This window comes from Colias eurytheme, chromosome 30, assembly GCF_061535395.1.
Source record: "Colias eurytheme isolate Ceu_HAF_F1 chromosome 30, ilColEury1 Martin Lab GWU primary, whole genome shotgun sequence".
In the NCBI taxonomy this organism is placed as follows: Eukaryota; Metazoa; Arthropoda; class Insecta; order Lepidoptera; family Pieridae; genus Colias; species Colias eurytheme.
Window position 1 is genome coordinate 1,410,078 of NC_143009.1, and position 13,542 is coordinate 1,423,619.

Sequence of the window (13,542 nt, forward strand, 5' to 3'; positions counted from 1 at the left end):
GTGCGCGGGCTGCAAGCAGCCCGCGAGCCCTTTTGCCCCTGGGTTGAAGCAATAGGGCAGTCATTTGAAAATGCATTCGAATTTTCTGTCCATTTGTTACATCTGCTAACAGCAAATCTACAGTCAGTCGGTAATGCTTATAAATTCCCCATTCAAGTATTTTCCACTCCGGGAGGCTTTCCACCATCCACCTTCGAGGGAGCGTGGTGCGGAAGCATCCCAGGGCAGAAATCTTCAGTCATTTGAAAATGCATTAAAATTCCCCGTCAATTTGTTATTATCTGCTAACAGCGATTCCACAGTCAATAGGAAGTGTTTATAAATTTCCTATTCAAATATTTTCTATTCCGGGAGGCTGTCCACCTTCGAGGGTGCGTGGTGCGCGAGCTGCAAGCAGCTCGCGGCTCATCCAAGGGCAGAAATCTTCAGTCATTTGAAAATGCATTCGAATTTCCTGTCCATTTGTTACATCTGCTAACAGCGATTCTACAGTCAGTCGAAACTGCTTATAAATTACTTATTCAAATATTGGTTAAATTTTTGAAACGTGATCCCGAATTTCATTTATTTGAGGTGTCTTATCAATAGCGGTGACTTTTCATAATAAACTGTTCAAGACAATAAATGTGTGAAGATGTATAAAACATATTGAAATCTTCAAGTCTTTTTAGTAGCGTCGTTCAGAATCAATTTCATTATGCTTTCGGCACTAAAAATATCTAAATGCAAGGCCATAGGACTACAGTCAAAGGGTGTATCGAATAAGATATCGTTACACTATAAAAATAACTACTTTAGAAAAACCGACTTCAAAAACGGAAAAGTAAAAAATAATTAATTACTACATAATATTATTTAGTTGTGTTATTCACTATATAGGTTTGAAGTCGGTGCCAAGCACTAAGCACTTATTAAACTACGCTATTTTTTGATACAAGAACTACGATTATTTCGATACAAGAACTACCTACTTGCAATTCAATTACATTATTCGCAACATTGGCTATTTTCGATATAAAAACTACACTACTCTTGGTGTAAGTCCTACGCTTATAAATCATCTCATTCACTCAATAAATGTGTGAAGATGTGTATTACGTATTGAAAACTTCATTAGTAGCTTCGTTTAAAATCAAATTCAGTATGCTTTCGGCACTAAAAATAAGAACCTACTTTTCCGTTTTTGAAGTCGGTTTTTTTAATGTAGTCTTAATAGTTTTTAACCTACGTAGTTTTTTTGTTTGACTGGGAATCGCTCTAAAGTCGCTTCTGTTCAAGAGTTTACTTAACACGCTCGTCGCTTCGCTCCTCGCTACCTATTTGAATATTTACGCCGGCCGCTGACGTGAATTGCTCGCTTCGCTCGCTTGGCTAGTGCGGTAGTTCAAAAGTTAACCTAACTCGCTCGTCGCTTCGCTCCTCGCTACTTCTTTGAATATTTACGCCGGCCGCTGACGTGACTGGCTCGCTTCGCTCGCTTGGCTAGTGCGGTAGTTCAAAAGTTAACCTAACTCGCTCGTCGCTTCGCTCCTCGCTACCAATTTGAATATTTACGCCAGCCGCTGCCGTGATTCGCTCGCTTCGCTCGCTTGGCTCGTGCGGTAGTTCAAAAGTTAATAAATATTTTCTACTCCGGGAGGCTGTCGACCTTCGAGGTTGCGCGGTGCGCGGGCAGCAAGCAGCCCGCGGCGCCGTCTTTTGCCGTTGCTATTCAATTACCCTTCCTACTATGAAAATTTCCATACAAAATTTTCGAAAAAAAAATTTCGCTTTTTAACAAAAAATTTTATATGCCTGGAAGCGGACCAAGTTTTGAAGCATTTTTTACTTCGGCGACCCCGACCTACCTGTCACCGATTCAGAGAACCATTGAATTTCGTGATGTATGGAAAATGGAAACCGGGGGTCGGAAAGAAATTCTGAGTATGTAGTTTTGTAAATCTGGCCGATTAGAGCATAGAAGTCAATTTTCAGACCGATCGTAAAGTAACCGGCGCCACCATCTTGCTTTGAAAAATTGGCCATTTTTGAAAAAAAAATTGCGTCCAATTTGAAATTTCTCCATTGCCCTGGTAGCGCCCCATCTTCCTGATCATTTTTTAGTTCTACACCCCCCACCTATCTGGCGCCGTTTCGGAGAGCCGTCGAATTTCGCGTTGTATGAAACTCGGAAACCAGCTATGGAAACTCGATGATGAGTATGCCAACGTAATGTGAGGCTCGATTAAAGCCCCTGTGCCAAGTTTCAGCGCGATCGGACCAGCGATGGCCGTTTTAGCATTTGTATGGCGGCGGCCATTTTTTCCGCCATTTTGAATTTTTTTCACTATCTGTGGTAATTGCTCGAGGTCTACTCCAACTTTAGTTTGAGCACCCCAGATGTAGCTGCTACCGTTTGCGCGGGCCGTTGACCGTCTTCGAGAGATGAGGGAAAGTTTAAGATTTCGTATTTTTCTGGATATCCTGGGAGCTGGGCGAGTACGAATGCATCATTGGTGTATTTCTCCGTTGCGCCACCTCGTCTAAATTTACGTTTTTATGTTTGCGCCAAAAATGGAAAAATTCCAAAATCGAGCGACCCACTATGGCTCCCTGGTAGCGTCCCAGGGTGGTGATCATTTTTAGTTCCGGGACCCCCCACCCAACTCGCACCGTTTCCGCGGGCCGTTGGATTTTACGTTGTATGGAAGTTGGAAACGGGGGCCCGGAGCCACTCGAACGGGGCACCGATCGATTCGCCGGCTCGAACAGAGCACGTGTGCCAAATTTGAGACGTAAGGATTCATAAACGGCGATTTTGGCAAAGTACGGCGGCCATCTTGTTTTCGCGAAAATCCCCATTTTTCCACCACCCCTGGTAATCGCCACCAGTTCCGAGCATTTTTTGTTCAGACACCCCCCCTCCAGGTACCACCGTTTTTGCGCACCTCCAGGGGTCCACTCTCTTGTCCAGGGTGTTGGAGATGTCAATATTTTTCCGGTGGTCACTGGGAGCACCTCTACACGTCCACGTCGAAATCCCCCCAACTTTCCCCGTAGTTTCCGAGAAACCCGATGTCAATCAGTCAGTCAGTGGTAGTGTAGCTTTATATATTATAATAATAATAATACCCTAAGTCATAAGAAAACTCAATCTCTTTTTTTTCTATCTCGTTAAAAAATTAAGCAAATACAAAAGAGACCATATTAACAGTGTGTACTATCCTGCTACTATTATAAAGGCAAAAGTTTGTAAGTATGGATGTATGGATGTATGGATGTTTGTTACTCTTTCACGTAAAAACTACTGAATGGATTTGAATGATACTTTACCACAATATAGCTTATACATCAGAATAACACATAGGATAGGTTTTATCCCGGAAATCCCACGGGAACGGGAACTATGCGGGTTTTCCTTTGAAAACGCGGGCGAAGCCGCGGGCGGAAATCTAGTATTTATCTAAATATCTCTCTCTCTTTCTAACTCTATCTCTTATTCTTTCTGTCTCTTACAGGTGCGTCTTCTCCTGGACGTGCTTTTAGCAGCACGGTGCGGCGTCACAGAAGAGATGCTATATAAATGTCTCTTGACAAAAGAGTACAGTGTCACAAGAGAGGACTTTAATAGGCGGCTGCATTTGCTCAGACGGTAAGTAAACTAGCTGTGCCCCGCGGTTTTACCTGCATTGCTCCGCTCCTGTTGGTCTTAGCGTGATGATATACAGGGTGTCCCAAAAAGTAGTGATGAACGTAAGCTGGGAGGTAGAGGACCTAGAGGGCTATCCGAATCACCCCCAAGTATGTTATGCGATTTTTCGTATTTTCGGAGTTATGACGTTTTTTTCAATTTTTCACCTATCGCCGAGTACGATGATATTTTCACTCATGGTGACGTCAATTATTGTGCTAGATGCTTGATTTTTTTTTGTTTGCTAAGGTGAAAGATAGGCCAATTCAGTATGGTAACATTTACTATCGTTAGATCTTCGAATGGAATCATCATTTCATCATCATTTCCAGCCTTTCAGGACGTCCACTGCAGGACATAGGCCTCCCCCAAAGATTTCCAAAACGACCGATCACCAGCGGCCTGAATCCAGCGGCTCCCCGCCACTTTGATCAGGTCGTCTGTCCATCGCGTTGTAGGCCGTCCCACACTGCGACGTCCTGTACGTGGTCGCCACTCAAGAACCTTTTTGCCCCAACGGCCATCGGTTCTGCGGGCTATATGCCCAGCCCAGCGCCACTTCAACTTACTAACGTTCCATAGCTCGTTGAGCGACGCGAAGCTTTTGCACCATGCCCGCGGTTAGCGACCACGTCTCGGATCCATAAGTCAACACCGGTAACACACACTGCTCGAAGACTTTCGTCTTCAGGCACTGAGGGATTTTGGACGAAAAGATGTTGCGTAGTTTCCCGAACGCTGCCCAGCCGAGTCGGATTCGACGATTGACCTCTTTCCCGAAGTTGGACTTACCTAATTGGACGGTTTGTCCCAGGTAAACGTATTCGTCAACAACTTCGAGAATAGAGTTTCCAACAGAAAAAAACATGTAAATGTTAAAATGTCATGTACTTATATGTGACATATGACGTATGAATACTAAATACATAGGTTTACGTCATGATAATGTTGTCTCTTTCAGTAATATCTTTTTATAACGAACCTTGTTGTAATTTTCGATGACCGGGAAATTAAATCAAAACTGGTACACCACTTTCTTGGCTGACCGTACCTACTTGAGTTTGGACATTATAAATAAGCATATAGTTTAGTAAAATATGACCATCACGTAATATAACTCTCTGCTACGCACAACTGTAAGCCAAATGTCACTTATTGAAAATCTGTGCCTGTTGCGAGCGCAGTCGCGAGCGACAGGCACAGATTTTCACACAGAGATTTTCACACAGAGATTTTCACACAGAGATTTTCACACAGAGATTTTCACACAGAGATTTTCACACAGAGATTTTCACACAGAGATTTTCACACAGATTTTCACACAGAGATTTTCACACAGAGATTTTCACACAGAGATTTTCACACAGAGATTTTCACATAGAGATTTTCACACAGAGATTTTCACACAGTCATTTTCACACAGTCATTTTCACACAGATTTTCACACAGAGATTTTCACACAGAGATTTTTACACAGAGATTTTCACACAGAGATTTTCACACAGAGATTTTCACACAGAGATTTTCACACAGAGATTTTCACACGGAGATTTTCAAACCGAGATTTTCAAACCGAGATTTTCACACCGAGATTTTCACACAGAGATTTTCACACAGAGATTTTCACACCGGGATTTAAACACATAGATTTTCACACAGAGATTTTCAAACGGAGATTGTCACACGGAGATTTTCACAGATATTTTCACGCAGAGATTTTCATACAGATTTTCACACGGAGATTTTCACATAGAGATTTTACCACGGTGATTTTCACAGAGATTTTCACACGGAGATTTTCACACAGAGATTTACACACAGAGATTTTCACACAGAGGTTTTCATACAGAGATTTTCACACAGAGATTTTCACACCGAGATTTAAACACAGATTTTCACACAGAGATTTTCACACAGATTTTCACATTACGTCGACGATTAAGTCACTTATTACATTATGTGTGCTTCAATCAGCAATAAAACCGATTCTATAGAGGAAAGACGTTTCATTTCAACACAAAAACACAGTTAATGCAAAAACGAGCCTTACTGCCGCAACAGCGATCATGAGTCTAGTCTATTTATTTTGTGTAGCGTACATAATAGTGAGTGTAATTATTCATGTAGCTATGTATTTCATGCAGTGTACTAGTAATGGAGCGTGGCACCGGCCACTTACGTGTATTCCACGCTTCGTTCGCGGCGTGGCTGCTAGATGTGAAGCATTGCACGCGTCGCTACTTGTGCAGCGCGCCCGACGGGCACGCGGCGCTCGCCATGTGCTACACGCTGCTGGCTAGGGGGTGAGTGGGGGGGAGGGCAAGAAAGGGGGGGGGGTGATAGCTAGGTGGAAGGGATGTCTGGCTCGCTGACAAAACTCAGATGATACCGATTTGATGATGGTAAGTGTCTCTTTATGCCGCGCTCGTGATGTACTACACGCTACTGGTAATGGTATAAATAACGAAATAAACAAAAAAATATTAATTTCCTTTGATTTGCTATTTTTTAATAACCATTAAACTCAACCCTGTATGGGTTGTAGCAAAACATTTGAACAAAGGAGAAGCCGATCTTTTAAATGTGATCGATCCAAGCTCTCAAAGAGACTTAAAGATTTCAATAGCGCTTTTGATCAGATTGACCACAACTTCCTTATTAGAAAATTGTAGCCATCAGAGTATCACTGGCTTTTTGCCGACGAGGTTTTCATAATTTAAATCAAACAGAATACAGACAGAGTAGATGGTGGGTATACTTCTTTCTTTAAAATGTCACCTGGTGTGCCGCAGGGTTCACTACTTGGACCATTGCTTTTCGTAATGTTTATTTATGATATAGTCAAAGTCAATTTTGTTATTGATATAGATTTCATGTAATTTTTAGCACTGATTCGGAATGCAATTTTTAAGTGTGCCAATGTAAATATATGAAATTTAGAAAACTTAATGTTTTAGCAAATATTGGAAACTTCTGTTTGATAACATCCAAATATGTAATAAATTTCAGACTCAGCCCGCTTGAAATTCACCATTACGTGTATCACATGACGTACCTCGAACAGCATTTGTCATCGCAGAAGAAAAATAAAAATACGTGAGTTGAATTTGTATCATTGTAGTTTATTTCACGTTTTTATTAACTTTGCATGTTCTGGATTAACCCGATGAAAAAAAAATCTCATTAAAAACATAATCCGCCAACAATACAAGTATTAAAAGTACTGAAAACAGTTGAGACAATAAGTCACGTGTTCGTAATTAATTATTTATTTATTTAACACTTTCATGTAGTTGTTGACCGCCTCCTTGGTACAGCGGTTGACGCGTGAGCGTAGCACCGAGGGGTACTGGGTTCGATTTCCGGTGGAGACGAAGAAAAAAAATACGTCTTGGTCTGGTAGGACACAAAAGGCTGATCACCTACTTGTCCCTAAAAGAAAATCGATCAATGAAACAGATGCATCTACCCCTTACCCCGCTAGTGGACATGGGACATTCAAAAAAGACAGAGTACAAATTTATAATAGTAATTTCTTGATAATAATTGTCGGCCTTATCACTTATGAGTGATCTATATGATCGTAGTGTCGTGGGAACTTGGTATCGATTCGTAATATGGAGATAAGTATAGTACATAGTATAATTTTAACTAAACATTCAACAATTATTTATAATTATTTCAGCGACGATGAAGTTTTAAACCTTCACACGCTTATACTCCTATGGGTTTTGGACTCCGGATGTGACGTAGAAGCGGCGTTGAAGAGAGAGACGGATATAGCTAGACGCCTTGAGTGTGACACGCAAGTAAGATATCTTACGTAACATTTACTATTTACCCGCGGTTTTGCCTGTGTGGTGGCAAACTTGTTAAATTATATGCTAATAAATAATAATATACCTTCCCAGAGAACTAAGCTTTCTGATGGTGAAAATGTATTGAAAATTGGTACAGTAGTTTTGAATTTATCAGGACAAAAACAATTCAATAGAACTGATAGACTATGTTAAATATTGTGTAGTGTTTAGTTTATTTTTGATACCAACATTACTTACCGTTGCGTACAAATCCATTTTGTTTATTACATAAAATTAAATTTCAGAACGATTCGAAAACTGAAGAAAAAGATGGCGATCCAGAATCAGAAAGCAAGGAGTCAGCATCAGGTAGGTTTATTCAATCTTTTTTTATAGTAAAAATAAAATAAAATAAAATAAATAAGATATGCGTTGAAGTACAATAAACAATTGGACTCACAATCACAACTCACACAACACAATGACGTTACAATTCACACTTAAAAATGTCGCAAGCAAAACTCTGCCTACACGTCTATTGGGCAGAGTTTTCTTATGATGGACTTTGAATATTACTGCCACGAAATAAGTTGCTAATTTCAATGAATGTATCAACATCGCTCGAAGATTTTTAATAGGTGATTGTGAGTCATGTTATTTATAGTTTGTTAGTGAAATTATTACAATATATTTAATTTTCGCTTCGTACATATTATTTCGAAAATACAAATTGCATCCGAAGTGGTTCAGCAGTTTTCGAATATCTAAATATTTTAGGTTTAAAAAAAATAATGTTCTCTCTTAAAAAAAAATCATATTTAACGGTATTATTAAAATGTCAAACAAAATCATTTTCAATAATGCAGGACAATTATTGTTATTTATCTGTTTTGCTATTTTCCTTACTAGGAAGTTTTGTGGAATTAATATTCCCTTTTCCTTATAAATCTGGAAATAATTATAATTATAAATATTTGTGGTTTGATGATATTTTTTAAGTAAATTCCAATGTGTGGGTAATTTGTTTATTCCTCATTTTATTGGGAGTGAATTAATGATATTAATGTATTGCTTTAAATTATTTATTTTCGTATATTATTTATAATGAGAAATGTGATATTTAATTCTTTATTAGGAACTAGCTTTCCGCCCGCGGCTTCACCCGCTTTGTCTAAAACATAATAAACTATATACTAAAACCTTCTTCTTGAATCACTCTATCTATTAAAAAAACCGCATCAAAATCCGTTGCGTAGTTTTAAAGATTTAAGCATACATAGGGACAGAGAAAGCGACTTTGTTTTATACTATGTAGTGATAATATCGATGATAGTATTGAATGTTTTAAAGCGGTTTATTTACTTATTTGATTCGTCCCTTTTGTATTATAACAAAAATATATTCCTAGAGCTCAATAGAAAGCAAGATATAGATTAAAATACAGGAATTATTATGAAATTATACCCTATTGCACGCCTCATAAGCGAAGCGTTGAGGTGGGTACTACTGTCACTTCGCGCAAAACATCTGATTTTTCAAACTTAAAATGTCTTTATGTATCATACATTGCACTTGTAAGATAATACATACACACACATATTAAGAAAAAACACTATTTTTAACGTTCATGATATTTTTGATGTCATTTTTGTTATTTAAACTAGTTAAAAAACAGTTTAAAAAAGTTCTGTCTTGGACGTCCGTGTGTCTGTATGTGCGGATCCTTTTTCTTGTTAACACGATAGCGACCGAAATACTTTACTAATCGAGTCTTTTTTTTCTCTTACGCTTGAGTATGCTCAGGAATAGAACCCTTTCATTTTTCAGGGTCTGATTCGATGTGGTTTAATTGTTATTAAATAAACAAAAATAATAATTAATAAATATTTATTAAAAAAAAATTATGAGGCGTGCACTTTTGGATTTTCCAAATTATCAATAAATGCGGCATAGTTTTGTTTAAAATATTGTTTTTATATACAAAAAACTAAATGAAGGACCAAATATGTCACAATAACTTAATTTGAATAGAACTTTTTGAATAAGCAAGTTATTACACGTTTTTAGGTGATTTTAATATTAGATGGATATGGCTATGGAGTTTCTTGCCGATTCTTCTCCATAGATACTGCTTTCTGAATCGGTGGTAAATGTTAAAAATATGTAATGACGATTCGAAAGTGCTTCTAAAAGAAGTCTATTTGAATAAATAAATGTTTGAGTTTGAGTATGCCTTAAATAATAGATTAATTATGAGGTTAAGTGAAAAACAAAACAGTAAATGAATTAACACTTATCTAATTACGCATTAGCTTCCAATATTCGTTTCACTAAGCATCTTAATGAGATGTAATCATACAATTAGTGTTGTATAGCTACTATACTAATAGTAAGATATATTATAACAAAACATTGTTTTTTTACTGTGTGTGGATTATAGTAATTTAATAATTGACGAATTAGGAATTGATTGATTATGTTTGTGATGTTTTAAAATAAGATTTTAATGTATCTTATGATTAAAAAGATAAAATCTTGTTCTTATATCTAAATCAATGTACACTCAGTTTAATTTTCTGCAAATTTATGGATTTAAGATTGTTTTTCTCAATTTATTTACGACTTTTCAAATATTTGAGAGTCAAAACTTTATAAATATATTTTTCCTGAATCTAAAATTATTAAGAAGTAAACAACTATTCAGTAAGTATAAAATTCTGTCATCATTTAAATATAGATTAATCCATATACTACAAAGTACTGCTTTAGTTTTCTGCTTTAGTTCGAAATATTCATACCTATTAAATTTTTCCAAAAAATCTGATAATTTTTTGCATATTTTAATGCATCATTATATTTTTGAGAGAATTATTCATTTCGGACTAATTCAGATTACATGATTTCCACTAATTATTTTATCAGTCGCTTCCTTTGAAATGTAAAATGACTCTTATCTATATAGAGATAAGGAATATTATAGTGTGTTGTTGGTAAATTTAGTCATCCTACTAATATTATAAATGCGAAAGTTTGTGAGGATGTGTGTGTGTTTTACTCTTTCACGCAAATACTACTGAACCGATTACAATGAAATTATAGTGGAGCCAATTTAATAGGCAACATTTGACGTCTATCAATTTTATCTTCATAGGGTGGTAACCTGCATAAAAACATCGATTAAAGTGAATTAATCGATACGGACTTGAAACATTTGTCAATCGAACTTGAAACACATGTCAATAATTTATGATAATTTTTATTCCCAAGTAATCAATGCATTCGATTCTAGATGTCTGATTTCGATTTTTAGAGTAACGTCTCTGGTATTTAAAAAGAAAAAAGGTTTATTGACACAAAATTGTAGCGACGTCAGTTCTTTAAATCAGAAATTGTTTATTATGTTTAGAATGGTTTATCAGTAAAATCAAATCCTAAAATTACTTATATCGGTCATTATTATAATAAATATGTAATCGTAATTGAAAAAAGTTAAGCAAATGTGCAGTTCTAACAAAACGAAATATCATGTTATTCTATGTCGTCGTTACTAGGTTACGTTGTTGAATTTTGTTGAACTGTCAAATGTTGCCTATTAAAATGGCTCTACTATAAGCACACATATAGAGGGTAACTTGGATTAACACATAGGATAGGTTTTATTCCGGAAATCCCACGGAAACGGGAACTATGCGGGTTTTTCTTTGAAAACGCGGGCGAAGCCGCGAGCGGAAAGCTATTATGATATAATTTATACATGCTTTAGTTGTTTATAGATCGTCATAGAGGAAGGACGTATATTTTGTGGTAGTTTTCCATAGGTGTTTTTGTTTGTGATGTGAACGAATGTCGTTTTGAAATATTTTCAAGTGATTTGAAACTAGTAGATGTTATAAAGGATTTTTATTTTCTAGTGGAAGTTTATAATTAAGTGTGGATATAAGTTGAAGTTGTTTATTGTGAAGCTGTTTTAATTGGATTAAACAATGCTATTTTATGTGAAAGGTACATGACATATTATATTATTTAAGTATTTACTTAGCAATTATTTATGTTGCTAAGAAGTGAGAAGTTTTTCTTATTTCTTAACTATAAATAGGTTTTCTGTTTATTCCTAGATTCTTACTATTTCATGTAATAAGCCAATCAAATTAATTTATAGCAAAAACAAGCCTTTTTCAAATTTGATTAGTTACAAATGTATGCCTTTCTTTCGAGATTTATATTTCTATTAAATTAGTCGAGGTTTTTTATAAAGAATAGTTTCTGTAATATTAATCTGTATTGGTAATGAATGTTTTACACAACCGCTTCCACTCGGATAGTTTTTGACGACGTTTTAATAGGGATAGGGATGTGTGTCTAGAAAAAATTTGTGTATAGTATTAATAGTACGCCCAAGCCGTTAAATTACTTTTTTTCTTTTGAATAGCGGATTGCAATGTTGTAATAATAGGCAGCGTTATGAATAATTTTAAACATACGATTCTATTTAATGATTTATTATGTATATTCGGACATTTTAAAGTTAAATTACATATCTGACAAATTGTAGTTGTTCCTATAATATAGTATAGACGTTTTTATATGTGTATTTAAATAAATAAACTCCACATTCCAGCTGACCCATCCACGCTTGAAAGCATAATGCCAGAATTAGTGAGCGGTGAAGAAACCGCCCGTTGGCCGCGAGATAGACGCGTGTTGAGAGCCCTGCTTGAACTGAGCCGAGCTGATAGTAGGGAGCCAGATGTTGATGTGGTAAGTGAAGTGAAGGGGGATATTTATTTATTTATTTATTTATTTTTACATACATAGATTCCTTACAGCTATTTGTATTACAATATTTATAATTAACTTTAACAAAACAATCCATACTAATATTATAAATGCGAAAGTAACTCTGTCTGTCTGTCTGTTACTCAATCACGCCTAAACTACTGAACCAATTTGCGTGAAATTTGGTATGGAGATATTTTGATACCCGAGAAAGGACATAGGCTACCTTTTATTGCGAAATATGTACCACGGGCGAAGCCGGGGCGGACCACTAGTACGCCAATAAAAAGGAATACCAATAATAAGACAATTAATGTGACAGTAGTTTTACATTAATTATAACAATGATAAAGTGGATATAATAATAAGATATAGGAAAAAAATGAAAAACATATGTCAGAAGTGAAACTTAAACGCGTTGAGGGTAAAATTTTCCGGCACGCATGCTCTTTCTTTTTTATAAATGATTGATTTATATAATTTGCTCAAACTAAAAAATATAGCAATATTTTATAGTTGATGATCGTTAAAGATGCTTTATATTGTATACTAGCGATCCGCCCCGGCTTCGACCGTGGTACATGTTTATGTTTTCTTTCCATAAGAACCATCCTCGCACTTCAAGGAATATTATAAAAAAATAATTATCGATCACGTGTGATGCCGTGACCAAGGAAACCGGGTTTTTCATTTTTATATAATACTAGCGGTCCGCCCCGGCTTCGCCCGTGGTACATATGAAAAATAGATGTTGGCCGATTCTCAGACTTACCCGATATGCACAGAAAATGTCATGAGAATCGGTCCAGCCGTTTTGGAGGAGTATGGTAACTAACATTGTGACACGGGAATTTTTTATATCTTATATATAAAATTCTCGTGTCACAATGTTAGTCTGCATACTCTTCCGAAACGGGTGGACCGATTCTCATGAAATTTTCTGTGCATGTCGGGTAAGTCTGAGAATCGGCCAACATCTATTTTTCATATGTACCACGGGCGAAGCCGGGGCGGACCGCTAGTAATATATAGATGACTAGCTTTCCGCCCGCGGACTCGCCCGCGTTTTCAAAGAAAAACCCGTTCCCGTGGAATTTCCGGGATAAAACCTATCCTATGTCCTTTCTTGGGTATCAAAATATCTCTATACCAAATTTTATGCAAATTGGTTCAGTAGTTAAGGCGTGATTGAGTAACAGACAGACAGACAGAGTTACTTTCGCATTTATAATATTAGTATGGATTAACTGTAAAACATACATTCTGGTAAACAAATGATGATTCGATTTTGTTATG

At 36.6% G+C, this 13,542-nt stretch overlaps 1 protein-coding gene across 1 annotated transcript in view; it reads left to right on the forward strand.

The window, feature by feature from the left end:
* LOC149895687 (uncharacterized) overlaps nt 1-13,542 on the forward strand; it is a 103,870-nt gene that overhangs the window by 60,327 nt on the left and 30,001 nt on the right. The window contains exons 14-19 of the mRNA XM_090118654.1: nt 3,498-3,631; nt 5,815-5,973; nt 6,680-6,766; nt 7,356-7,479; nt 7,776-7,839; nt 12,089-12,228. Coding sequence (XP_089974780.1) covers nt 3,498-3,631; nt 5,815-5,973; nt 6,680-6,766; nt 7,356-7,479; nt 7,776-7,839; nt 12,089-12,228 — 708 coding nt within the window. The remainder of the gene's footprint in view (nt 1-3,497; nt 3,632-5,814; nt 5,974-6,679; nt 6,767-7,355; nt 7,480-7,775; nt 7,840-12,088; nt 12,229-13,542) is intronic.